This window comes from Eretmochelys imbricata, chromosome 5 (assembly GCF_965152235.1).
Source record: "Eretmochelys imbricata isolate rEreImb1 chromosome 5, rEreImb1.hap1, whole genome shotgun sequence".
Taxonomy (NCBI): Eukaryota; Metazoa; Chordata; order Testudines; family Cheloniidae; genus Eretmochelys; species Eretmochelys imbricata.
Genome location: NC_135576.1, coordinates 119,632,269 through 119,659,434, shown reverse-complemented (window position 1 = coordinate 119,659,434; position 27,166 = coordinate 119,632,269). Strand labels below are relative to the sequence as shown.

Below are 27,166 nucleotides of genomic sequence, written 5' to 3'. Positions count from 1 at the left end.
TGAAGACAAATATTCTTGAGCATCGGAGAGATTGTTATCTGGATCTCTGCCCAAGATCTGACGAATTCAGATCAGTGTCAAATTTCAATAATTTGAATAATTTATACTAGGGTATCTGATTTGGTGTCGTTTACCTGGATTTAACATTTTAGGGTGTAGCTATAGTTTATAATTATTTCTTTCAGTGGAATTACATGCCTATCAAGAACTCTCTTGGTTCTTCTGTCATTTAGGCCCAGATCTTCCAAGACTTTAAGTACCTAAATACCTTTGAGGGCTGGGCCTTGGTGACAGCAATAAAGGCTATTTGTAAAGAGATGCAGACAGGGGATTTTTGATGATAAAGAATAGTATTGAGTGTATCTGAACTGTGTCTCTTGTCCGCTGTTCAGATTTAATTTTGGCCTTTTTGTTTTAGAACCTAAAATAACTCGTCCTCCTGTAAATGTAAAAATAATAGAAGGCTTAAAGGCTGTTCTTCCTTGCACTACAATGGGGAATCCCAAACCTTCTGTCTCTTGGATCAAGGGAGAAACTGTTCTAAAGGTGAGTAGAGAATGAAATTAAAATATCACTTGCATGCTACAAATATGATGACATAATCAGTCCAAGTATTTGTAAATTCTGCCAGAGAAGCATTTAAAGAGACACAGATGTCATGTTGAAAATGTCAAAACAAGATTTTTGTTTAGGGGTAATTCTACCGGTATAGAATTTTTTTTTTTGGAATTTCTCTATCTCATTTTTCAATTAATAGTAGATCTGAACTAATATAACCCAAAAAGAGTTTTTGAGTCTAATTGTGAATAAAATGTACTCATCTGCTTTGCAGATATTCATTCACAAGCCTTTTGAAGTTATTATTCCCTTATTTGTAAAAAATTGGGTGAGTGAATGGCTTGAACAGTACGAACTGAACTTATTGGACTGGAGGCTCTAGCTATAAATTCCTTAATTCATAAGTCTTGTTCAAAGGTGAACATTTACTTCTAGCACTGTTAAAAGGTATTTTGGAATTCACTTAACAATTCCTGTAGGAAAGTCCACATTTGTAAATGAAAGTTTCTAATTGTTTGACGCAACACGTTAAAGTCTATTCATTTTTCTATTTCCCAACTCCCACCTTCCCATCTCTGGCAGGAAAATGCTCGGATTGCTGTTCTGGAATCAGGGAGTTTAAGGATCCATAATGTTCAAAGAGAAGATGAAGGACATTATCGCTGTGTAGCAAAGAACAGCCTGGGCACAGCCTATTCGAAACCTGTCACAATGGAGGTGGAAGGTGAGTGACCCTCATACCCAGACTATCAGCATTTAAAGATCTTTCAGTCATAACACGATCCAATTTCCAGTGAAATAAATGGGACCTACATTTTGTTATTCAAAAGCGTATGTTAAAGCGGGTGCAAAAGGCTAGAGAAGGGCAAGCAAAGAAAAACTCAGGTTGAGAGCATTGGCTCCGTGTCTAGGAGTGAAGGAAAAGCAAAGGAAACGCAAATCAGCAAGTATGTTTTCCTGTTGCTTGCTGATGGTGAAAGTGATGATTTATGAGGGCCAGCTCCTGCAGACCCTTTGACTTCAGTGGGAATTTTGGCTATGTAAAGACTACTGGATTTGCCTTACAGAGAAATAAGTAATTGATGTATCTCCCTTTTCTTTGTCTAGCCATTCCCATATATTGGTTTGTAAAGCCTCACTGCGATTCTACCCTATATCTTTCTAGCTTGGCCAGGGTGGGGAATGTTGGCGCTCCAGATTGATACTGAAAAGCAGGCTGCTGGAAAGTGCTCACCCCGGGGTGTCTTCAGTTGAAAATGTTGCAGCACTGCTTCTGAGCTTACTATGAAGGATTGCAGCATGATTATTATTACTGCCATTTCCATCCTTTTCTCCTGTTTTTTATTTGAATTGGTTGAGTCTTCAGGAATACAGAACAGTTCTCTTCAAGGAACAGTTCTTTGTACATTTTCCTCCTGCTCAATTGGACACCGATTGATGTTGTTTGTTTTGGTGCTTAGTTACTCGTATACAGGGTGTTTTCCCTCTGGTATAAATTATCACCGATTTCAGTGTGCTGAAAGCAACAGACTGCAGTAGAGAGAGATTGAAAAAGCTAACAACATTTTGATTTCTTGGATACTATAACGAAAGTTAGGTCAAGCAGTGCTTTATGGTAGTCAGTGGTGGAGGAAGGATTAATCCAATGGTTGAGCCAATTTGCATTTCCCATTCTGAATGGAACCCCCATGCTGCAAAGTGGCTGTCCATTTTTCCAGTAACTCTAGTTTGGGGTTGCGTGGTTTTGATCGGTGCAGGCTATATCATGGTTTTCATCAGGGGAGGCTATATTTAGCCTTATGATGACATTTTCCCATATATAGGGTGCAATCCTACTCCCAAACTCCCACTGACCTCATTGGGAGCAGGATGTGGCCCATTGTAACGGAATTACAAGTTAATGTAGGTTTGTTGTTTGCTTAGCAAGCACATTTGCAATTAAGATTTCACCGGACAAGTTGTTTGTATATCAAAAGATCTTGCAGTACACTGAATCAGAGATAAGAGTGTTTTCTTATAACTAGAGATCCAGACTGCCGCAGGGTTCATCTCTGGCGTTTTGGTCTGAAACCATGACAGACATGTGGCCACCCAACACATTTGGATCTTGGTCTAAATTTCTCCAGTGTTTGGGGCTCATTGGTTTGGGCCCATTGTAGAGATAAAGTCCATGAGGGCCTGTGAAGAATTGATTGATTCCAGGAACACAGTGCCATTCAGTGGAACTTCCCCTACAGGGCAGGACCAACCTGTTTTAAGTTTTAAAGCACCAGGACCGTAGGAGCCAGCTGTGGAGTCTAAATCTGTGTTGGGACTGCACCAAAATTTGGGGTGCTTGGATTATATTTTGTTTTGTGCCTGTTAATTCAACCAGTGGAGAATTAATCAGCAAAATCACATTGCAAAGAACTCTGCATGCATACAATCTCTAAAACAAGAAAAAATAGTGGTTAATTAATTAATGAAAGCTCAGTGCTCGTGCACAAACTATTCCTTCATATTCCATTAATGTATGTTATACTAACAAAGTAATGCTGTTTATTACTCTTGCTTTGGTTCTTCTGACCAGGTACCCATATAATATACCTCATTTCAGGGTAGGGTTGCCAACTTTCTACTCGGACAAAACCGAACACCACGCCCCGCCCCTGCCCTGCCCCTCCTCTGAGGTCCTGCCCTGCCACTTCTCCAAGACCATGCCCACTCCACCCCCCCATCACTCTTTCTCCCCACCCTCACTCACTCGCTCATTTTCACCGGTCTGGGGCAGGGGGTTGGGGTGTGTGTGGGGGTGAGGGGTCCTGCTGGTGTGGGGCTGAGGATGAGGGATTTAGGGTGCAGGAGGGGGCTCCAGGCTGGGACCGAGGGATTCGGAGGGCAGGAGGGGGAACAGGGCTGGGACAGGGGGCTGGAGTGCTGGAGGGAGTGCAGGCTCCGGCTGGGGGTGTGGGCTCTGGGGTGGAGCTGGGGATGAGGGGCTTGGGGTGCAGGAGGGTGCTCTGAGCTGGGACTGAGGAGTTCAAGATGCGGGAGGGGGATCAGGGCTGGGGGAGGGGTTTGGGGCACAGGGGGGTGTGAGGGCTCTGGCTGCGTGTGCAGGCTCTGGGATGGGGCTAGGGATGAGGGGTTTTGGATGCAGGAGGTGGCTCCAGGCTAGGGCCGAGGGGTTTGGAGGGCAGGAAAGGAAACAGGGCTGGGGCAGGAGGTTGGAGTACTGGAGGGGGTCATGTGTGCAGGCTCCAGGCGGCGCTTACCTCAAGCAATTCCCGGAAGCAGTGGCATGTCCCCACTCTGGTTCCTAGGTGGAGGCACGTTCCAGGTGGCTCTGTGCGCTGACCTGTCCACAGGCGCCGCCCCTAAAGCTCCCATTGACCATGGTTCCCACCCAATGGGAGCTGCAGAGCTGGCGCTTGGGGCGGGGGCAGCGTGCGTAGCCCCATGACTGCCCCATGCGTAGGAGCCAGAAGGGGGACATGCCGCTGCTTCGGGAGCCGCGTGGAGCCAAGGTAGGCAGGGAGCCTGCCTTAGTCCCACTGCGCTGCCGACCAGACTTTTACCAATCCAATCAGCACCGGCCGCCTGGGTCCCTTTTCGACTGGTCATTCTGGTAGAAAACCGGACACTTGGCAACCCTATTTCAGGCCTTAGTTTTGTTTTACTTTTCAGCTACCAAAATCTGAAAATAAAAATCCTGCAGTGCATAAGAATCTGTTTCTCATTCCAGTGTTTGGGTGTAACTCCAGCAAACATTAACAAGAGTTGCGTGTGCACAGACCACACCTCCTTAAGCATTCAGTAGACTGATTTATGGCCTGGCCCACACACTAGTTGTCCCTATTTTTAGTATTTTCCCCAGATGTCACAATTTTAAAATAGCTTCAGGTGAATAATAATCTAAAATGGCATGGTGCAGGCAATCAGTCCTCAACTAGGTCATTTGAGTGAATTCATTACAGTCCATTGGAGCTTATGTAAGAAAACTAATGGAAATACTTTTTCTAGATTACCTTTCCTTAACAGAAATAAAATAGTTTTTCTTAGCTGATATCTTGATACAACCATTCACTGAAATTACTGGACTGTATATTATTCATTAATATTAAAATGTAGTTACCGAGAATGATTGGAATACTATCAACATTTAATCCCAGAACAAATGCACATTCCAAAAGTAATACAAATATGTTTAATACCATGCTAAATATAGATCATGCAGGTCCTGATTTTGAAAAGAGGCTCCTCTTGAGGTTCTAATTTTATGGGTTCAGTATTGGGCCTGGAATTAGTTTCAGGCACAGTTCGCAACGTATAAATTTCTAACTGCTTGAGGGATTAATATAATGCCCACTGAATTCAATGGGAGTATTTATTGCTTAAAGTTAGGCACATCCTTAAGTACCCCGCTGAATCAGCACCAAGGAACATCAGGTTCTCAAAGCTGCAGAAAACTTTTAGTGCTGGATGGTTAAAGAATTAAATTAAAACTGAAAACACTATGTTCTTTGCACTTCCATGTTCGGGGGCATGAGCCGATGTGAATTTGGAGCCTGATTCTGCCCCCACTGGAATGAATGACAATGGATAGAGTTGGTCAAAAAATACCAAATATTTTTTGCAAGAAATGTAAAATAAAACTATTATTTCTAGAAATAACCTATGGAAGTTTTTTCTGTTTCTTGACACAAACCAGAACCTAACCCTCCCCCCCACCCAAAATGTTGGTTTCTAATTTTTTGTCAGCCTCCCTCCCCCAAAATAATGATTTTGCCACCCCTCGTCCCCCGCATTGTTAATTTTTTGGCCTATTTTCATCAAAAACATTTCAGCGAAAAAAGTCAGCCAGCTGTAGAGTAGGATAAGGGCCTAAATGAGGTAGAGTTCCTCTGGAACCCTTTCTCATTCTATCTGTGCCTTACTGCATAGCCTGTGCATCTTCAGTACAACCCACTTTTATTTTGCAGGTGAAATACCTCCCTCTTCAAGTCAATTGGAGTTTTTCCATTAATTTCATTGTGGCCAGCATTTCACCCATACTTTTTATAAAAATGACTAAAAAACCCAGATCATTTGCACTGTGCTTGCAAGAACTCCCCACCCCAAAATCAAAGGCAAGTCAAACTAGTTTTCACCAGAACACATAAAGGTATTTTTCCTTTCTAAGGACTAGCTTGCTGTAAAATTTCAGCTTTCTTCCCCCAGACATTTCAGCACTAGACATATTCAAAAAATGTTTGAAGAAGATTCTTTTTATGAGATAAAAAGTCTGTTTTTTTAATTTATTCTTCTTATTTTCAAAACTGGCTGAACAGTTCTCACTCAAACTTTTGAAGAATAATCCACCTGCCTTCTGAATCCAAGTCCCCAAGGATCAAACTTTCCTAAAGTTATTGCACCACTAAATACAGAGCTTTAGAATGGAAATGCTTATGGAACCTTAACAATAGCTATTGCTACTTCTCCGACTACAGTATAAATATATTTTGATAGATAATGAATGCATTGCTTTCGGTAGCAGAATAAACTAATGGATGTATAATACAAAATAACATGTTACATTTCTTGTACATAGCTTGAAAACCCTGATTCAGGCACTGATTATAATTTATTTCATTGGGCCAGATTCTGCAGTCATTTACACTAACATAAATCCAAACTAGTTACATTTAAATAAATGGAGATTTCCAGATTTACATTTATGCAACTGAGAGCAGAATTTGGCTCACTGACTTCAGATGAAATTAATTGTGCTGATTTTATTTGAAGAATTTCACAAAATTTGAAATTCATCCTAGTTTATAGAACTGGGTGAATAAGGGAAGAATGTTAACTGAATAATTTGTTTGAAAAATACCATGAAATTGGACAAATAAGTAATTCCACAAATGTTATTCTACTGGCTCTGATATTCCTGTGGATGTTGTATCATCAATATTAGTGTACAGCCATACATCTGGTTCATCATAACACAATTCAGTAGCTTTCATAATAGTTGGAGATTGACTAATGATAAGCAATGATGGAATTCCCATGGAACTGCATGGTACATCCACGAGAACACGCAGGATTTGAATCGTGAATCATGCTAATACAATGAATGATCACATTCAGATCCAAAGGCTCCAGCTGGAATACTCAGTACAGGCACGCAAATCAGTTCACTAAAGTAGGGCTTGCAGAATTCAACCTCCCCTTCTCCCCCACCACCCAACTTGAAGGAAAACATCTAAATGCAGTAAAAGCTGTAGGGATGAGTTTGAACAAAGGAGATACAGGAATTGATCTTCTCCGGGGGGGGGGGGGGGGTTGGGGGGAAGGAACACAAGTGACAAACATTTGTTAGAAGAGTGTTGGAAGTGACAATGCTAAATAAACTGAAATAGTAAATAGAAGGGCAGAAACTATTTTTACAATTTGAGCATGGCCAGTAGTAATAAAATCACGCTGCAAGGGGGCTGGAATGTGATGGTGTCTCTCTTTAGAGACGTCATGGCACACTGGAGCTTATTTTTATGGTTTCATTCCAGGGATAGTAGAGATGGTCCCAAAGGAGAATCTCAGTTTCAAACAGCCCAGAACATTGAGGGGCTCTACATGCATACGCAGGCATTGCGTCCTTGCGTGCATGGCTTTCTCATTTATATCAGTGCAGATTGAAGGCAGGGCATGGCCCTCGGTTGTGTCAAGAACGCAATCCTTAACCCTTTTCTGATAATTGGATAAACGTGGCGCTTGCATAGGCCAAAAAAATTGTTAAAAAATGCAATATTCACCTGCCTCTTCCTTTATTTGTTGTGCAGTCCTGGATGTGACAAATGCAACAGAAGTATTTGCAGACTGTGTGTGCTATATTCTCAGTGACTGCACTGTTAATATTTGCAGTGATACTTTTCCAGGCATCAGTCCTAAATTGCTGATTCAGCTAATAGGGTGGGTCCAGAAATCAATGGGGATCCACCAAGCATAAATGTAGCCCTTTCTATGAAAAGCATGCATTGAAGTTGGCCAGCAAAAATATTTTTATGAAAAATAAATCCCTCTAAAGACTTTCTACCTCATGTTCTGGTTATCTTATCAAACGAGATGCTGATAGTTGGTATTCATAGAATACATGACATCTGCTGTAAATAATAGCCGATGTGGCAACACCAAAGTGGAGCAGTACAGTTACTTTGGTGGATTCAGGCCAGGGCCAGCTTATCACATCATCTGGGCCACATATTGTGACAGAACCTCCTGCTCCTAAATTGTTGCCATCTTCTGCTTTCAGTAGACCACAGGATCTGCTGCCACTCAGAGCCATGCTCCCTGCTCTGTCTGATCTCTGTATGACTCAGAGACTTTTCATCATTGGTTCTCAGCCCAAAAGACCCAGGGACATACTGTGGCCTCTGATGAGATTGTTTTGCTTTGCCCTGATGTAACAAAGAAACCTTAAAGCTGCCAATACAGAGCAGCACAGAAGATCTCCAGCGGTACAGAGTGGCATGGTCAGCCTGTGTGTGTCAGAATATGCTACATTTCAACAATTCCCAGCTGATCTAATGGTCCCAGAAATTGCAGCAAGCCAGAATACATTTGGGTAGCCCAAAGGCTACTTTAATTTAAACCAGAAACCAAACTAGTTCCATCCGCCCTGAGTATCAGGGGGCACTGTGGTGATGAATATACCTCCTTTCCTTCCCTCACCCCAGGTCCCATGCCGCGTGGACCAAAGAATCAGGATCACAGGGTTGTAGGGGCTGTTGGACCTTTTTCTCTTTCCCAGGCCATGGATGGAGAGGAAGGACTCCCTTGGTCCCACACAATGTAGGGAGAGGTAGACAGAAAGAGCAACAGGAACTTTCTTTTTATTTTTGCAAGGACGTTTTAGGTCAGGCTATTTGAGTTGATCCAGGCCTCATTTGGGTTTAATCCATTCCTGTCTGTAAAGCCATTTTAGTCCTATATTTCTGGAATTAATGGTGCACTCACATGTTCAAGTAAATTCAACAAATTAAAAAAAAACCCTTGGTCATTTTAATCTTTAAAAATGATGAGTCATCCATAGAGCTGCAGGATTTGAACCTTTTGCATTACAGAAGTAAACCTAGTATGATAGATATAGCCACTTAGCTAGTGCATCTGCTAATTACACATTCAGAACAGCCGTCCTTGCATTTGGTATGGCTGTTGTTACATTTTTTGAGTATCATTTTCTGTACAGATTCAAAATCCTCTAGGGAAAAATAAGTATCTCTTTAGACACACAGAGAAGGTATAAAGAGAAGATGGTTCAAGTACTCTGCCCTTGTGCTGTATATCTCGCACTCTAAAAAAAATTTCCCAACATGAAAAAAACAAAAGCCTAAGGACTCAATACAGTGTTGAAGTAACTGTTTACAGAAGTATCTGTCTAATCTATCTAATCTAATCTATCTATCTGTTGTATTTTTATATTGGGCCAATTTATTTTTACAGTATATGCTGAGCACTGACTGTGAAGAGAGTATTGAAAACAAATTAATGTGTAAAATGCCTGAACGACATACCCGTGCTTAACCCAAACTGCCTCCCATATCTTCTCGGGTGCCAAAAGCCCTACCTGTCTCCCACCCATCTGCCAAACCTCTAGCGTTCCCCCTTCACATACGGTGCAGCTGTGTGGTTTCAGTACAACACGCTGAATATTAAAAATATAGGCAAAGGTCATGTAAATGGAATTTAATATCACATGAAATAGCACAAGTAACACTGTGCCGATTCTGTTATTCCATTTGTATTTAACTCAATAAAAGCCTCCATTTTTTTCACTTATCAGACAGAATCTCCCGTCTATGGGACCACAGTGCTGCAGAATCCAGGGGCCTTGCCACAGAATTATTTCAAGGTTGCCATAGAGCCTGGGGGGCTGTGGTTATAGGTGTAGAACCATTGTTCATACGGTGGCATGACATGGAGGGCTTGCCTGTGTTAATCAGGGCTTGTCTACGCTTATAAAATGCTGCATCTGGGTCGACGGAAGAATTCTCCCATCGACCTCACGCTGTCTACATTAGGGGTTAGGTTGGTTCAATGGAGTTACTATGGGGTGTGGATTTTTCACACCCCTGAGCAACGTAGTTATATTGACCTAATTTCCTAGTGCAGACCAGGCCTCAGTGATCAGCAGAACTCACTAGGCTCAAAGGTGTGTTTCAGCTGGAACAAGCACTGAAAGGTCCAGGGGCCAGACTGAAAACCCAGTGGAGACTTCAGTAGGACTTTGTGTCTAGCACAATGGGGTCCTGGGTTCATAGGTGCTACGACAATACAAATAATTAATACTATTAATAGGTATCAGGCTGTAGCTGTGTACCTAAATTTCTTTGATCTCTAAGGATTGGGCTGAAAATCTCATGAGAACAGGCTATTTCCGGTCAGGCTGAAAATGTTTCATTTTGAAGGATGGGCAAAGTTCAGGTTCACTCAGACATGATCCAAGCAGATTCATTCATTCCTAATTCAAAGTGGTCCTAATCCACTTCTTGTTCTGCTGCTATTTGATATGATAAAAGGCAAACCAATCAACACACCGGGAGGAGCAGTATGCCTCACATCCTGTTACTTGGAAGATACTTTTTTTTAAAATTCCATCCCTTGTAGACAGAAGCCCTTTGGTGCTTGCAGTTTATTGCTTATTTATAGCTACTAAAATAGCGCCCTGCCACAGCCCACAGAAACGTTCCCCCACAAGCCACTTGTGAGACCTGCATTGCCCTTAAAAATAGGATGGGCTTGCTCTGTGAATCATTCCTTCAGGGAGGACAATCAGCAAGAAGCTGAAATGGAGATTAAAAAAAAATGATGCTGTTTCTACACCTGCAGAGAATTTCTCCCCTTCCCCCTTCATTAACCAAGGCGCTAAGGGGGCTGAGAACTTGCAGATACAACAGACAGTCACTTTTCAATTTGACAGACAGGTTGAGGACACATATTGTAACAATGTTCATTTGCTTCCACTACTTCCTGGTCTCACAAAAGCCGAGTCTTGTGTATTTTACAAATTTGCATTATAGATAAGTTGGCTGACACAAGAAATTACTGTAAAAAATAAGTGTGAAAAAGATGCACATTGGAAGTGCAGATAATTGTGTGTCTACAATATGGTTGCTGGAGCAGAATGCACAGCAGGGTTTTCAGATGGGAGTGGTTCAGAGGGCCACCTGCAAGTCTGTATTTGGGGCATAGAGTGCAGCCCGTGACACTCTTCCTTCACCCAATTTCTGCGTGATCATGGCACTCTGTTCTCTTCAGTGCCACACAGCCGTGGGGACCATAGTGACTAGGAAGAGGAATTTTCTACTGAGGTGGGATGGATGGGGCTTCTATCAGGGGTTCTCATTCAGGCTTCTTAGCCTAGCTATCTTTCTTTCTTTACATATTTATATGGCCCCTATCTGAGCACCTCACATTCTTTAATGTGTTTATCCTCACAACATCCATGGGAGGCAGGGAACTGCTATTATCCCATTTTACAGATGGGGAAATGAGGCACAGAGAGGCTAAGTGACCTGTCCAAGGTCACACAGGAAGCCAGTGGCATAGCAAGGATGTGAACATAGGTCTCCTACATCCCGGGTCATCCTTTTCTGGCTGCTTAGAAGCTTTGTCCAGATAATGTTGTCTGGGCCAAAAGGTACATTCTCCATCCAGGGCTCCTAACCCCTGCTGGCCTGAGAAACAAAACTGTGACTCAAGCATCATCATAATGAATGACCAATAGTCACCAGTCATTAAAAGGTCACAACTGAAATAAATTTCAGTTGAGAAAGCTGTCCATCCCTAGAGCACAGCTACTCCCTAGGCAAGCCCTATGTATGAAGTATGAACATGGCAATAAAAAGGATAGGAGCATCCCTTCACTCCTGGACCCACTCCAGGCCCTCCCTCAGTGTTGTACGACAGTGATATTTATTTAAATAGGAAACAAACAAGTAACAGGATGAGCCAGGTATGGCATGTTCAGCTACACACATGGTGTACTTCTTATAAACATAGCTGGTACATGCCACAGCCATTAACTGGAGAAACCGTCACAGCTGTAGCCCAAGGCACTTTCTAAAGGATAATGACTAGCTTAGAAGGGTCCAGCTGCTGCCCTGGACCTTATTTCAGGCCATTAACACCAGTCATTTTTGAATCCCACACAAACTGCAGTGGGCCAAGCTAAGAATTGCTTTTATAGTTTCTTCAGTGAAATACTAAACTTACAGGGTTATACACTGGCTCTGAATGTGCACATATGGCTCCCACTAAAGCCAAGACAGGGCTGCACTTTCACTTCCAAAGCCAGACTATGGATCTTAATGTGTTTCTCACGTTGCTGTTATTTCTTCAGAGTGCCACTGGGACTGCTCTTGAATGATATTTGTGCTGATCTGGGCCTTTACAGCTCATTTAGTACTCAAGCAGTGAATTAATAGCATCCCATCAAATAGCACCAACTACAAGCATATGTTCATTTCTTTGTACCTTTTATTTTCCCGTAGTCTGCAAAGTGCTTCCAGCCAGGAAAAAAGGCAGTGTTCAGGAATTATCCACTTAGCAAAGGGGAGATGGTGGCAAGAGGAAGAACTAATTTTTAATCAGAAGGACAGATAAAGTTGACGGGAATGTATTGTGCTAAATAAACTGATTGTGTCAACACAAATACCACCTGTATCTTGCACAAGTTCACTTTTTTTCTGTTGCCGAAAAGAAAAAGAACTGCCTGAGTTCCAAAGGGACATTCAGTAAGAGATCAGACCCCAAAAGTAATGCAAGTAATGCAAGAAGTGCTTTCTCACAAACTAATGATCTTATTTTACTTTCTTTATCCTCTTTCTTTGGTCAAATGCACTGGAGATGATAGAAAAGACTTAAAGTGCTGGAAAACATTTTTTATCTTTGGAGGAGGGTTATAAAGGCACAATTCACCTTCTCTTATGGCATTTGATTATTTATTTATTTATTTGTATTGCAGCAGTGGCTATAGGCACTGCCCCATTGTACTAGAAATTGTATGTCTCAGTTTCAGGGTAATTGCACCTGTATTTCCCCTCTGTGGTCCCTGAAGGGCATCCACTTATGGTTTCTGGCTCCTCAGCCATCACCTCTCTTGTATGGTGACCCACGTCTTTGTCCCGCCTGACAGGTTTTAAGGCTGCCTAACACTGTGATATCCCCAGCAAGCCAGTCAGACCGAAGGCCAACATTGTGCTTTGCTTTCTCTCTGAGGGCTCTAACCAGTGTATTGCAGCAGTTAAAAGTTACCACACAGCTGTTCTTAGCAAGCACATTGATTCTTAAGGTAAAAGCATTACAGAGAAAACATATTAAGAACAATAAAAGAGCGTACACGCGTGCTACCTACCTCATCTCCAACTGAGGGGTCTGGTAGGTGTCACTCTTTCCAATTCCACAACTGGGTTTGCCCACTTGATTACATGTTCATGTCAGTTTTTGGATCAGGAACCAGAACCCTGACTGGACAGTTCAGCCGTTTCTTGATACAGTTTGGGCCTTTTATCTCCAGTCTCCAGGACCAGATAATCAATCGCCAGTTGATGGCTCTCTCCTCAGACCCTAGATACAAAATAGGCTGTGCTTTTATATAATCAGAGTTGTGTAATTTGGATCAACTGTTCCTCAGGGATTCCCCCCGCTTAACACTTATTGTCCCAAAACTCCATGCCTCTCTGGCACATTTCAATATTCTTCTGAACTCCTTACGCTTCCCAGAATTCACATCTGTCACACTCCACAAACACATAGTAAGAAGCAATCTATGCTCTAAAGACCTCACAATGTAAATAGACAAGATTCATAGAGTTTAAGGCCAGAAGGAACCATTAAGATCAAGTCTGACATCCTGTATGACACAGATCAGAGAACCTTACCCAATAATTTCTGCATCAAATCCATAAATTATTTTTGAGCAAGGGAATATTTTTAAAAAAAGACAACCAAGACAGAGAAAGGATAGGAGAAAGTATGATCATCTCCATTGTACAGATGAATATAAGAACATAAGAATTGCCATACTGGGTCAGACCAAAGGTCCATCCAGCCCAGTATCCTGTCTACCGACAGTGACCAATGCCAGGTGCCCCAGAGGGAGTGAACCTAACAGGTAATGATCAAGTGATCTCTCTCCTGCCATTCATCTCCACCCTCTGACAATCAGAGGCTAGGGACACCGTTCCTTCCCCATCCTGGCTAATAGTCATTAATGGACTTAACCTCCATGAATTTATCCAGTTCCCTCTTAAACCCTGTAATAGTCCTAGCCTTCACAACCTCCTCAGGCAAGGAGTTCCACAGGTTGACTGTGCGCTGTGTGAAGAAGAACTTCCTTTTATTTGTTTTAAACCTGCTGCCCATTAATTTCATTTGGTGGCCCCTAGTTCTTATATTATGGGAACAAGTAAATAACTTTTCCTTATTCACTTTCTCCACATCACTCATGATTTTATATACCTCTATCCTATCTCCCCTTAGTCTCCTCTTTTCCAAGCTGAAAAGTCCTAGCCTCTTTAATCTCTCCTCATATGGGACCCATTCCAAACCCCTAATCATTTTAGTTGCCCTTCTCTGAACCTTTTCTAATGCCAGTATATCTTTTTTGAGTTGAGGGGACCACATCTATATGCAGTATTCAAGATGTGGGCATACCATGGATTTACATAAGGGCAATAAGATATTCTCCGTCTTATTCTCTATCCCTTTTTTAATGATTCCTATCATCCCGTTTGCTTTTTTGACTGCCGCTGCACACTGCGTGGACGTCTTCAGAGAACCAGCCACAATGACTCCAAGATCTTTCTCCTGATTAGTTGTAGCTAAATTAGCCCCCATCATATTGTGTGTATAGTTGGGATTATTTTTTCCAACGTGCATTACTTTACATTTATCCACATTCAATTTCATTTGCCATTTTGTTGCCCAATCACTTAGTTTTGTGAGATCTTTTTGAAGTTCTTCACAGTCTGCTTTGGTCTTAACTATCTTGAGTAGTTTAGTATCATCTGCAAACTTTGCCACCTCACCGTTTACCCCTTTCTCCAGATCATTTAGGAATAAGTTGAATAGGATTGGTCCTAGGACTGACCCTTGGGGAACACCACTAGTTACCCCTCTCCAATCTGAAAATTTACCATTTATTCCTACACTTTGTTCCCTGTCTTTTAACCAGTTCTCAACCCATGAAAGGATCTTCCCTCTTATCCCGTGACAACTTAATTTACCTAAGAGCCTTTGGTGAGGGACCTTGTCAAAGGCTTTCTGGAAATCTAAGTACACTATGTCCACTGGATCCCTTTTGTCCACATGTTTGTTGACCCCCTCAAAGAACTCTAATAGATTAGTAAGACATGATCTCCCTTTACAGAAGCTATATTGACTTTTGCGCAACAATTTATGTTCTTCTATGTGTCTGACAATTTTATTCTTTACTATTGTTTCAACTAATTTGCCCGGTACTGATGTTAGACTTACCAGTCTGTAATTGCCAGGAACACCACTAGAGCTCTTCTTAAATATTGGCGTTAAATTAGCTATCTTCCAGTCATTGGGTACAGTAGCTGATTTAAAGGACAGGTTACAAACCATAGTTAATAGTTCCACAATTTCACATTTGAGTTCTGTCAGAACTCTTGAGGTGAATGCCATCTGGTCCCGGTGACTTGTTACTGTTAAGTTGCTCAATTAATTCCAAAACCTCCTCTAGTGACATTTCAATCTGTGACAATTCCTCAGATTTGTCACCTACAAAAGACGGCTCAGGTTTGGGAATCTCCCTAACATCCTCAGCCGTGAAGACTGAAGCAAAGAATTCATTTAGTTTATCTGAGATGACTTTATCGTCTTTAAGTGCTCCTTTTGTATCTCGATCGTCCAGGGGCTGGACTGGTTGTTTGGCAAGCTTCCTGCTTCTGATGTACTTAAAAAACATTTTGTTATTACCTTTTGAGTTTTTGGCTAGCTGTTCTTCAAACTCCTTTTTGGCTTTTCTTATTACATTTTTACATTTAATTTGGCAGTGTTTATGCTCCTTTCTATTTACCTCACTAGGAATTGACTTCCACTTTTTAAAAGATGCCTTTTTGTCTCTCACTGCTTCTTTTACATGGTTGCTAAGCCACGGTGGCTCTTTTTTAGTTCTTTTACTGTGTTTTTTAATTTGGGGTATACATTTAAGTTGAGCCTCAATTATGGTGTCTTTGAAAAGTGTCCATGCAGCTTGCAGGGATTTCACCCTAGTCACTGTACCTTTTAATTTCTGTTGAACTAACCTCCTCATTTTTGCATAGTTCCCCTTTCTGAAATTAAATGCCACAGTGTTGGGCTGTTGAGGTGTTCTTCCCACCACAGGAATGCTAAATGTTATTATATTATGGTCATTATTTCCAAGCGGTCCTGTTATAGTTACCTCTTGGATCAGATCCTGCACTCCACTCAGGACTAGATCAAGAGTTGCCTCTCCCTTTGTGGGTTCCTGTACCAGCTGCTCCAAGAAGCAGTCATTTAAAGTATCGAGAAACTTTGTCTCTGCATTTGGTCCTGAGGTGACATGTACCCAGTCAATATGGGAATAATTGAAATCCCACAGTATTATTGAGTTCTTTATTTTGATAGCCTCTCTAATCTCACTTAGCATTTCATCATCACTGTCATAAATATAAAGGGAAGGGTAAACACCTTTAAATCCCCCCTGGCCAGAGGAAAAACCCTTTGACCTGTAAAGGGTTAAGAAGCTAGGATAACCTCGCTGGCACCTGACCAAAATGACCAATGAGGAGACAAGATACTTTCAAAGCTGGGGTGGGGGAGAAACAAAGGTTCTCTCTGTTTGTGTGTTGCCTATGCCGGGACCAGAGCAGGAATGCAGGTCAGAACTCCTGTAAAGGGTTAATAAGCAATCTAGTTAGATATGCATTAAATTCTGTTTTGTTTAAATTGCTGATAAAATAAGTTGTGCTGAATGGAATGTATATTCCTGTTTTTGTGTCTTTTTGTAATTTAAGGTTATGCCTAGAGGGATTCTCTATGTTTTTAATCTGATTACCCTGTAAGGTATTTACCATCCTGATTTTACAGAGGTGATTCTTTTACTTTTTCTTCAATTAAAATTCTTCTTTTAAGAACCTGATTGCTTTTTCATTGTTCTTGAGATCCAAGGGTTTGGGTCTGTGTTTACCTATGCAAATTGGTGAGGATTTTTATCAAGCCTTCCCCAGGAAAGGGGGTGTAGGGCTTGGGGAGATTTTGGGGGGAAAGAAGTTTCCAAGTGGGCTCTTTCCCTGTTATATTTGTTAGACGCTTGGTGGTGGCAGCAATAAAGTCCAGGGGCAAAAGGTAAAATAGTTTGTACCTTGGGGAAGTTTTAACCTGAGCTGGTAAAAATAAGCTTAAGGGGTTTTTCATGCAGGTCCCCACATCTGTACTCTAGAGTTCAGAGTGGGGAAGGAACCTTGACAGTCACTATCACTATCCTGGTCAGGTGGTCAATAATAGATCCCTACTGTTATATTCTTATTAGAGCATGGAATTACTATCCACAGAGATTCTATGGAACATGTGGATTCATTTAAAATTTTTATTTCATTTGATTCTATATTGTCTTTCACATATAGTGCCACTCACCCCCCTCGCCCCGCACGACCTGTTCTGTCTTTCCGATATATTTTGTACCCTGGAATGATTGTGTCCCATTGATTGTCCTCACTCCACCAGGTTTCTGTGATGCCTATTATATCAATATCCTCCTTTAACATGAGACACTCTAGTTCACCCATCTTATTACTTAGACTTCTAGCATTTGTGTACAAGCACTTTAAAAACTTGTCACTGTTTATTTGTCTTCCCTTTTCTGATGGGTCAGATTCTTTATGTGAATGTTTCTCGTCTGATCTGGCCCATACTTTATCCTCTTCCATCCTCTCCCCCTGACAAAAACCTAGAGAATTTCTATCAGTAGACTCTCCTCTAAGAGAAGTCTCAGTCCGATCCACGTGCACCTCTGCAGCAATCGGATGGGGGAACTACGGCAGGGAGAGAGTAAGTGATTTGCTTAAGATGATGTGTGAAGTCTGTGGGAACTGAACCCAGATCTCCTGATTCCCAATCTATACCCCACCACAGCACTAGCTCTGCTAAAACTTCCTCCAGAATCTTACATTGGCTTCAGTAACAGTTTTGACTGTTTTCAGAGTAACAGCCGTGTTAGTCTGTATTCGCAAAAAGAAAAGGAGTACTTGTGGCACCTTAGAGACTAACCAATTTATTTGAGCATGAGCTTTCGTGAGCTACAGCTCACTTCATCGGATGCATACCGTGGAAACTGCAGCAGACTTTATATACACACAGAGACCATGAAACAATACCTCCTCCCACCCCACTGTCCTGCTGGTAATAGCTTATCTAAAGTGATCATCAAGTTGGGCCATTTCCAGCACAAATCCAGGTTTTCTCACCCTCCACCCCCCCACACACAAACTCACTCTCCTGCTGGTGATAGCCCATCCAAAGTGACAACTCTCTACACAATGTGCATGATAATCAAGGTGGGCCATTTCCTGCACAAATCCAGGTTCTCTCACCCCCTCACCCCCCTCCAAAAACCACACACACAAACTCACTCTCCTGCTGGTAATAGCTCATCCAAAGTGACCACTCTCCCTACAATGTGCATGATAATCAAGGTGGGCCATTTCCAGCACAAATCCAGGTTTTCTCACCCCCCCACCCCCATACACACACAACTCACTCTCCTGCTGGTAATAGCTCATCCAAAGTGACCACTCTCCCTACAATGTGCATGGTAATCAAGGTGGGCCATGTCCAGCACAAATCCAGGCTTTCTCACCCCCCCCCCTTTTTTTTTTTTCCCCCGGGGACACACACACACACACAAACTCACTCTCCTGCTGGCAATAGCTCATCCAAACTGACCACTCTCCAAGTTTAAATCCAAGTTTAACCAGAACGTCTGGGGGGGTGGGGGGGTAGGAAAAAACAAGGGGAAATAGGCTACCTTGCATAATGACTTAGCCACTCCCAGTCTCTATTTAAGCCTAAATTAATAGTATCCAATTTGCAAATGAATTCCAATTCAGCAGTTTCTCGCTGGAGTCTGGATTTGAAGTTTTTTTGTTTTAAGATAGCGACCTTCATGTCTGTGATTGCGTGACCAGAGAGATTGAAGTGTTCTCCGACTGGTTTATGAATGTTATAATTCTTGACATCTGATTTGTGTCCATTTATTCTTTTACGTAGAGACTGTCCAGTTTGACCAATGTAAATGGCAGAGGGGCATTGCTGGCACATGATGGCATATATCACATTGGTGGATGTGCAGGTGAACGAGCCTCTGATAGTGTGGCTGATGTTATTAGGCCCTGTGATGGTATCCCCTGAATAGATATGTGGGCACAGTTGGCAACGGGCTTTGTTGCAAGGATAAGTTCCTGGGTTAGTGGTTCTGTTGTGTGGTATGTGGTTGTTGGTGAGTATTTGTATTGACTGTGTATGGAATGGCAGGGAAGCCAGCCCTTAAAGATGAGCTACCAAAATAGAGAGAGCTTTAAAAATATACCACAAATAAACACACTTCATAAACAGTTACATATCTTTCATACTATCCTCATTTCTGTTAGAACAAATGAGATATATTCCTGTTCAAAGAGGGATTTTCCCTCCCAGTAGAGTTTCTCCTCTTAGTGTTCCTTCAGCAAAGTTTTTTTTTCTGCCATAGAAAATGTTGTGTGTGCAAAATCTTGCAAGTACATTTTCTAGCAACAAGGTAGTTATGGGCAAGTTTTCAAAAGTGGGTGCCTGAAGTTAGGCAACTAAATCCATACCTAGGCATCTAAATAGGAAGCCTGATTTCCAGAAGTGTTGTGCTAACACTAATTTCAAGAGCTGTAATGGGTGGGAGCTCAATACCTTTGAAAATTAGGCCACTTATTTTTCTACCGTATGGATTTAGGTGCCAGGTTTGAACATTTTGCCCTAGACCTCCCATGCCAAAGAATGCACCTGCAATTATTTATAACCATAAAACGTTTCCTTTAATTATGTACAGAGACAAAACTGGGAGCATGAAACCTGAGGTATATTTCAAAATAAGGCCCACAGTGGTGAGAGCAAAACTATTTCCATGGCAATAAACTAGGGAGTTTATTATTATATATGACCAGAAGAATATGACTTCATTCCAGGGCAAAGCAGGAGATGGATTGATAGAGCAAATCTTTATATTTCTTAACCTGTAAGCGCCTTGGGGCAGGGTCTGTGTCTATATTTCTTCAGCGCAGATTCGATCCTGACTGGGGACTCTGAGCAGTACTGAAATACATGTACTAGGAAAATACTACATGTATTTTCAAAAGGGCTCAGTTCCCATTTAGGCAGCCAAATGAAGCCAGATTTTCAAGCACTGAGCAGTTTCACTTGGGTACCTAAATGGGAGCTGTTGTGAAAATCTAGTGTAATAAATAATGAACATCCTTAGATATATCTCAGTCCGGATCACAGTGGACACATCACTGCTATTGGAAGTAACTGGCACCCTGGTTGGCAGCTGGGAAGCCAAGGGCACACTAGGTCATGGAGACTGAACTACCCTCTCACACTCAGTCCTGGTATAATGGGGTACAATGCCACTGAAGTCAAGTCAGGGATGAATTTTTCCTATTGTACTGGCAGAGAATCTGGCACTGCCTGTCCCCATGCTGTACCAGGTCTGTAGTTAAACAGAGGGGACTTCAATTTCCAAGGCTGTTAATTCTCTCTCTCGCACGCACACACACACACACACCCCTCCACAAAAAATGTCTTTATTAACAGGAAGGAAAACGTTTGTCACTACCACTGAAGAGACAACCTCCAGATGGGACCCCGTGTTCTAAGAAATGGGATCTACATTAAGATTTGCCAAGCTGGGGGTGCTAATTTGAGGACTTCTCAAATTTATTTCAAAAATGGAAAATACTGAATTCCTTACTTGTATTAATGAGAAATTAAATCTGGCCAGTCATAAACCAGGCCAGCACACTAAGCTTCATCCCAAGCCCCCTAATAAATGTCCTCCTTTGTTTTACAGCCCTGCTAAATGATGTACTGTATCGCTACAGGCTTACTAGGAGACATCTGTTCTTAGGCCAGCTGCTCTCATTTCTGAGAATGAAGTAATATCATCCAATCCAAACAATAGGATTTTAATACAGCCACAAAATCTTTTATGTCATGAAAAGATTAAAACACATTCTCACAAATTTGAATGACTAAACTCCTTGCAAAAACAACAAGGAGTCCTTGTGGCACCTTAGAGACTTACATATTTATTTGGGCATAAATCTTTCATGGGCTAGAACCCACTTCATCAGATGCATGGAGTGGAAAATACAGTAGCAGGTATCAATACACAGCACTTGAAAAGATAGGAGTTGCCATATCAAGTGGGAGGTCAGTCTAAAAAGATAATTCAATTAACAGTAGGATACCAAGGGAGGAAAAATCACTTTTGTAGTGGTAATGAGAGTGGCCCATTTCAGACAGTTGACAAGAAGATGTGAGTAACAGTAGGGGGAAATTAATATGGGGAAAATTAGGTTTTATAATGACCCAACCACTCCCAGTCTTTATTCAGGCCTAATTTCATGGTGTCCAGTTTGCAAATTAATTCCAGTTCTGCAGTTTCACGTTGGAGTCTCTTTTTGAAGTTTTGTTGTTGAAGAATTGCCACTTTTAGGTCTGTTATTGAGTGACCAGGGAGGTTGAAGTGTTCTCCTACTGGTTTTTGAATGTTATAGTTCCTGATGTCAGATTTGTGTCCATTTATTCTTTTGCATAGAGACTGTCTGGTTTGGCCAATGTACATGGCAGAGAGGCATTTCTGGCACATGATGGCATATATCGCATTGGTAGATGTGCAGGTGAATGAGCCCCTGATGGTGTGGCTGATGTGGTTAGGTCCTATGATGGTGTCCCTTGAATAGATACGTGGACTGACTTTTCGTTTCCTTCTTTTCCAAGTGGGGCACCTGACCCCCCAGTCCTTTAAAACAGAATGCTCCTACTGTCATCAATGGGAGTTTTGCATAGCAAAGGCTACAGGATCTGGCCCTTTGTTAATATAGGGCTTGATTGGTTTCAGGTTTCAGTCTGCAGCCACGAGGGCTAAAAATTTACTCCTTTATAAAAAATGAAAGCTGAGAGTCTCATGTAATCACTTGACTCCAGCAGCTGGGGCTTTAAGAAAAAACATCAACTATCAAGAGGCTCGGGATAAAATCACGAGAGGTGGCAACATGGGGGCTCTTTTTATTTGGATGACTAACAAGATTTAGGAGCCTAACTTTAGGCACTGATTTCTTTTAAATCTTGGCCTATGTCCACATATTTTCCACCAGTCGTTTTATACCCAAAGTGCAATAAATAGATTGAAAGCACCTCCTTTCCACTGAGGACTTTGGGCGATTTTGGTTTGGTTTTGTTTGTGCATGCCCCACAAGATGCTTCATAAAAACATACAAATATTTTGCAAAGTCAGTCACTCTTCTTGACAATAAGAAGTACAGTCATCTAGATCCCGATCCATCACATTTATTAATTCTTTCTGAGGAATTTAAACTGAGATGGGTCAGAGACAACAAGACTTGGGGTTAGCTTTTTCTTGAAAGGTCAGCTATGTAAACGATGACATTTTTACCCTCTGACATTTCCAATTAATCTGCATGAAATCCCAGTAATTCTACAAATACCATGTCTGAAAAAACATCATACATTATGTTGTATGGACATGCATCACCACGACTGCCGTGTAGAACTGCATGTAGTCATTAATTTCATGCCAATCCCCAGAACTGGTCAAGTGAAGCACAATCTCTGCAGCTGACATTAGGGGAGTAGATCCTGCTCACAGTCCAAATGGATTCTTCAATAAAGCGAGATCAGGGACTCGCAGCAGCAGAGGTGGACTCTGATTAAACATGGATCATATGGATTCCATATGGAATCTGCTTGATTTTTCTCTCTCTTACACACACACCACCACCACCACCAATGTCATGCAGCCAGTCAGAGTACAGGATTTTATTAATCAGCGTTGCCAGCTCTCACGATTTTATTATGCGTCTTGTGATACTTGGTGTTTTTCTTACAGCCTCAGCTCCTGGAGGCAAGTGACTTTGTGAGACTATATGAGAATCTCAGCTTTCATTTATTTAAAAAGTAAGTTTCTGGTTGCAAAGCAAAGCTTGAAAATGTGACACAAGCACACCTGAAAGGTTCAGAAACTAGACAGGAAATAAAAAGAATCCAACTGTATTATTTTTATTAAAATCTCACACTTTTAAAGATCGATCTCATGGTTTTTTGGCTCCTGACCTCACGGTTTACGAATTTTTAGGGTTGGCAGTAGTGTTGGCTGTACTGTCATTATGCAAATTGGACTCCCCCTGAGTCAATCAGGATGTGTGGCACTGTGTGTGGGTACAATCTGGAGTCAGTAGTGGTACAGCATCCCTCTGAGATGAATATCAGACAATTCCATTTCTGTGCAGGAAGAAGGGATAAAACCACAGCATGCTCATCCAGAGGAATAAGCCTTCAGCTTCTAAGCTACAGTGTCTAGTATCAAAGCATGTTTTTTCTTAGCAAGGTAATAGCTTTTCAAAACAACCGTATTCCAGGGAGAGCTCCAGGATTTATGGATAGTAGTGAACGGGGAGATGAAAGAACCCCAGGTAATAGTAGGACAGACTGCATCAATGGAATATCTGACTGCATGTTAAGTGCTCCAGCTTGCAGAGGAATTTCTCCACTGTGAAAAGACTTTTGTATCCCATATAGATTGCCAAGGAATCCTAAAAAAAAGACTGCTCATATGTAAAGCTGCAATTACCATAGCCTTGGGAGGATTAGATTTTTATAGGTCAATGTCGATAAATGCCAATTTCATACCATATACACACAAACCGACAGAAAGTATTTCCATAGATGATAATCTACGCTTACAGATAGGCAAAGTAAGAAAAATGCTTCTTGAGAACTTAGAGTTTGATTTACACTGTATATTTTGACGTGATATTTTAACGATTATTAGGGCTGAAAAGCCATTAAAAAACGAATAGCCATTAATCACGTGATTAAAAATTAATTGTGATTAATTGCACAATTGTGCTGTTAAACAATAATAGAATACCATTTATTTAAGTATTTTGGACATTTTCTACATTTTGAAATATATTGATTTCAATTACAACACAGAATACAAAGTGTACAATGCTCACTTTATATTTATTTCTGATTACAAATATTTCACTGTAAAAAAACAAAATAAATAGTATTTTTCAGTTCACCTAATACAAATACTGTAGTGCAATCTCTTTATCATGAAAGTTGAACTTATAAATGGAGATGTACAAAAAAAACTGCATTCAAAAATAAAAATGTAAAACTTTAGAGTCTACAAGTCCATTCAGTCCTACTTCTTGTTCAGCCAATCACTCAGACAAATGCTTGGTTATATTTGCAGGAGATAATGCTGCCCGCTTCTTGTTTATAATGTCACCTGAAAGTGAGAACAGGTGTTCTCATGGCATTGTTGTAGCCAGCGCAAAGATATTTATGTGCCAGATGCACTAAAGATTCATATGTCCCTTCATGCTTCAACCACCATTCCAGAAGACATGCGTCCGTGTGGATGATGGGTTTTACTCGTTAACGATCCAAAGCAGTGCGGACCAACGCAAGTTCATTTTCATCATCTGAGTCAGATGCCACCAGCAGAAGGTTGATTTTCTTTTTTGGTGGTTTGGGTTCTGTAGTTTCTGCGTCAGAGTGTTGCTCTTTTAAGACTTCTGAAAGTATGCTCCAGACCTCATCCCTCTCAGATTTTGGATGGCACTTCATTTTCTTAAACCTTGGGTTGAGTGCTATAGCTATCTTTAGAAATCTTTATGTTTTGTCAAATCTGCAGTGAAACTGTTCTTAAATCAAACATATGCTGGGTCATCATCCTAGACTACCAGAACACACACACACACAAAAAATGGTAAAATGTGGGTAAAACCATGGAGCAGGAGACATACAATTCTCCTCCAAGAAGTTCAGTCACAATTTAATTAACACATTTTTTATCATCAGCATGGAAGCATGTCCTCTGGAATGGTGGTCGAAGCGTGAAGAGGCATATGAATGTTTAGCATATCTGGCACATAAATACCTTGCAATGCTGGCTACAAAAGTGCCATGTGAATGCCTTTTTTCACTTTCAGATGACATTGTACATAAGAAGTGGGCAGCATTATCTCCTGTAAATGTAAACAAACTTGGCTGAACAAGAAGTAGGAATGAGTGGACTTGTAGGCTCTAAAGTTTTACATTTTTATTTTTGGATGCAGTTTTTTTCGTACATCTCCATTTATAAGTTCAACTTTCATGATAAAGAGATTGCACTACAGTATTTGTATTAGGTGAATTGAAAAATACTATTTATTTTGTTTTTTTACAGTGCAAATATTTGTAATCAGAAATAAATATAAAGTGAGCATTGTACGCTCTGTATTCTGTGTTGTAATTGAAATCAATATATTTCAAAATGTAGAAAATGTCCAAAATACTTAAATAAATGGTATTCTATTATTGTTTAACAGCACAATTGTACATAGTACATCATTTAGCAGGGCTGTAAAACAAAGGAGGACATTTATTAGGGGGCTTGGGATGAAGCTTAGTGTGCTGGCCTGGCTTATGATTGGCCAGATTTCATTTCTCGTTAATACAAGTAAGGAATTCAGTATTTTCCATTTTTTAAATAAATTTGAGAAGTCCTCAAATTACATTGTTTGGTTATTGAGTGCAGTTTTTAACAAAAATAAAATCTACATTTTTAGGCTGAACTTTCACAATAAAGAGATTGCACTGCAGTACTTGTAGGAGATGAATTGAAAAATACTATTTCTTTTGTTATTTTTACAGTGCAAATATTTGTAATAAAAATAAATATAAAGTGAGCACTGTACACTTTGTATTCTGTGTTGTAATTGAAATCAATATATTTGAAAATGTAGAAAACATCCACAAATATTTAATAAATTTCAGTTGGTATTCTATTGTTTAATGGTGCGATTAAAAACTGCGATTAATCTTTTTGAGTTAATTGCATGAGCTAGCTGCAATTAATCGACAGTACTAAAAATTATAAATCTTTAACCTTTTAAATCTGTGTATACACTGTTATTAAATAATTGTCTGACACCCCCCTCGTAACTTCCCATAACTGTGAAAATTTAAATCAATAAACGTGTAAAAAAAGTGCTTAAAAACTATTTTGCACGATTGTGAAAATTTAAAATCGACAGAAATCTTAATACTTAAAAATAAACATCAATATTATCCATCAAAATTATACAAAAATAAAATCCAATTCTGCCAAGCCTGCATAACCAGAGCAAAATGTAAATAGCTAACTTAGGTCCTGTGAAACTAGATGAAACCTGTGTCTTACAAGTGCTCATTTCTATATACAGCGCAAACATCAGGTTCAAGGATATAGGAAGATAATGCATTCAAATTACCTTCCCAAGACCATGAATAAGGAAATTCTTTTCATGTAAATGCTAGTCTTGTATGTATGTGGTCTTTCAGAAGAAAAGACCCCTACAGCACTCACTGAAGAGAGTTTGTAGAAGATGGAGACACACTAGTGACTATATAGTAAAGGGCCAGACTGTTGGGGTATGTCTACAGGACAGCTGGGAGCGAGTCTCCCTGCCCAGATAGCTAGACTTGTACAAGCCAGGCTCAAGCTAGTGCACTAAAAATAGCAGTCTGGCCATTCCAGCTCAGGAGGAAGCTCAGGCTCTCAATTCCACCCAAGTACCTAGGCTTGAGAGCCCAAGCTCCAGCCTGAGCCAGAACATCCACATTGCTATTTTTAGCACGCCAAAAGTCAAGCACGCTAGCTTGAAACCTACTAGCACTAGCTCAAGCCCTGCTATCATGAGTCTCTCTACCCAGGCTGGGAGGTTCGCTCACCGTTGCAATGTAGACGTACCCTTGTTGGACCATGACCATGTGCATAAGACTAGGGGAGTGTCCAAGTCTCCTGTATATAGTGACAACTTCTTGCTAGTGCCCTCTTGGAGCAGAAAGGGCAAGGAAGAGACGAAGCCTTGGCCGCATCCTCCTACATCCATGAGGATTAGCAGAGCTGGCTCACAGTCTCCATGTATGACTACGCTATTGGGAGGGCTGGCTCCAAGCTTTCCTGAGCTCTGCCTAGGGCAGGGGGGTTTTCCTCCAGCCCCTAATGCAACCCAGAGCATAACTGCCATTATCAAGACCTTAGATCATGCTCAAACATTACGCATTCAGTGTTCTGCGTCCATCAGCCCCATCTCAATAGCAGCAGAGTTTGCAAGACCTGCAAGCACAGCCTGAATGCATTGGAATCCCCACAAGTTCCATGCCTGTCTCTTACCCTGCAGAGCTCAGCGGGATTCACATAGGAGCAGACATTTCTGTGAATAACTGGAATACCCAGAGCTATTATAGTAAATATTGTTTAAAAATAAACAAGAAGGGCTGTAAACCCTCATGCTTC

At 41.1% G+C, this 27,166-nt stretch overlaps 1 protein-coding gene across 3 annotated transcripts in view; it reads left to right on the top strand.

Annotated features, from left to right (window-relative positions):
• The window catches only part of MUSK (muscle associated receptor tyrosine kinase), an 88,866-nt gene that overhangs the window by 19,102 nt on the left and 42,598 nt on the right, over positions 1–27,166 (top strand). For all 3 annotated transcript variants that reach the window (XM_077816484.1, XM_077816482.1, XM_077816481.1), the window contains exons 4-5: positions 419–546; positions 1,141–1,282. In XM_077816484.1, coding sequence (XP_077672610.1) covers positions 419–546; positions 1,141–1,282 — 270 coding nt within the window. The remainder of the gene's footprint in view (positions 1–418; positions 547–1,140; positions 1,283–27,166) is intronic.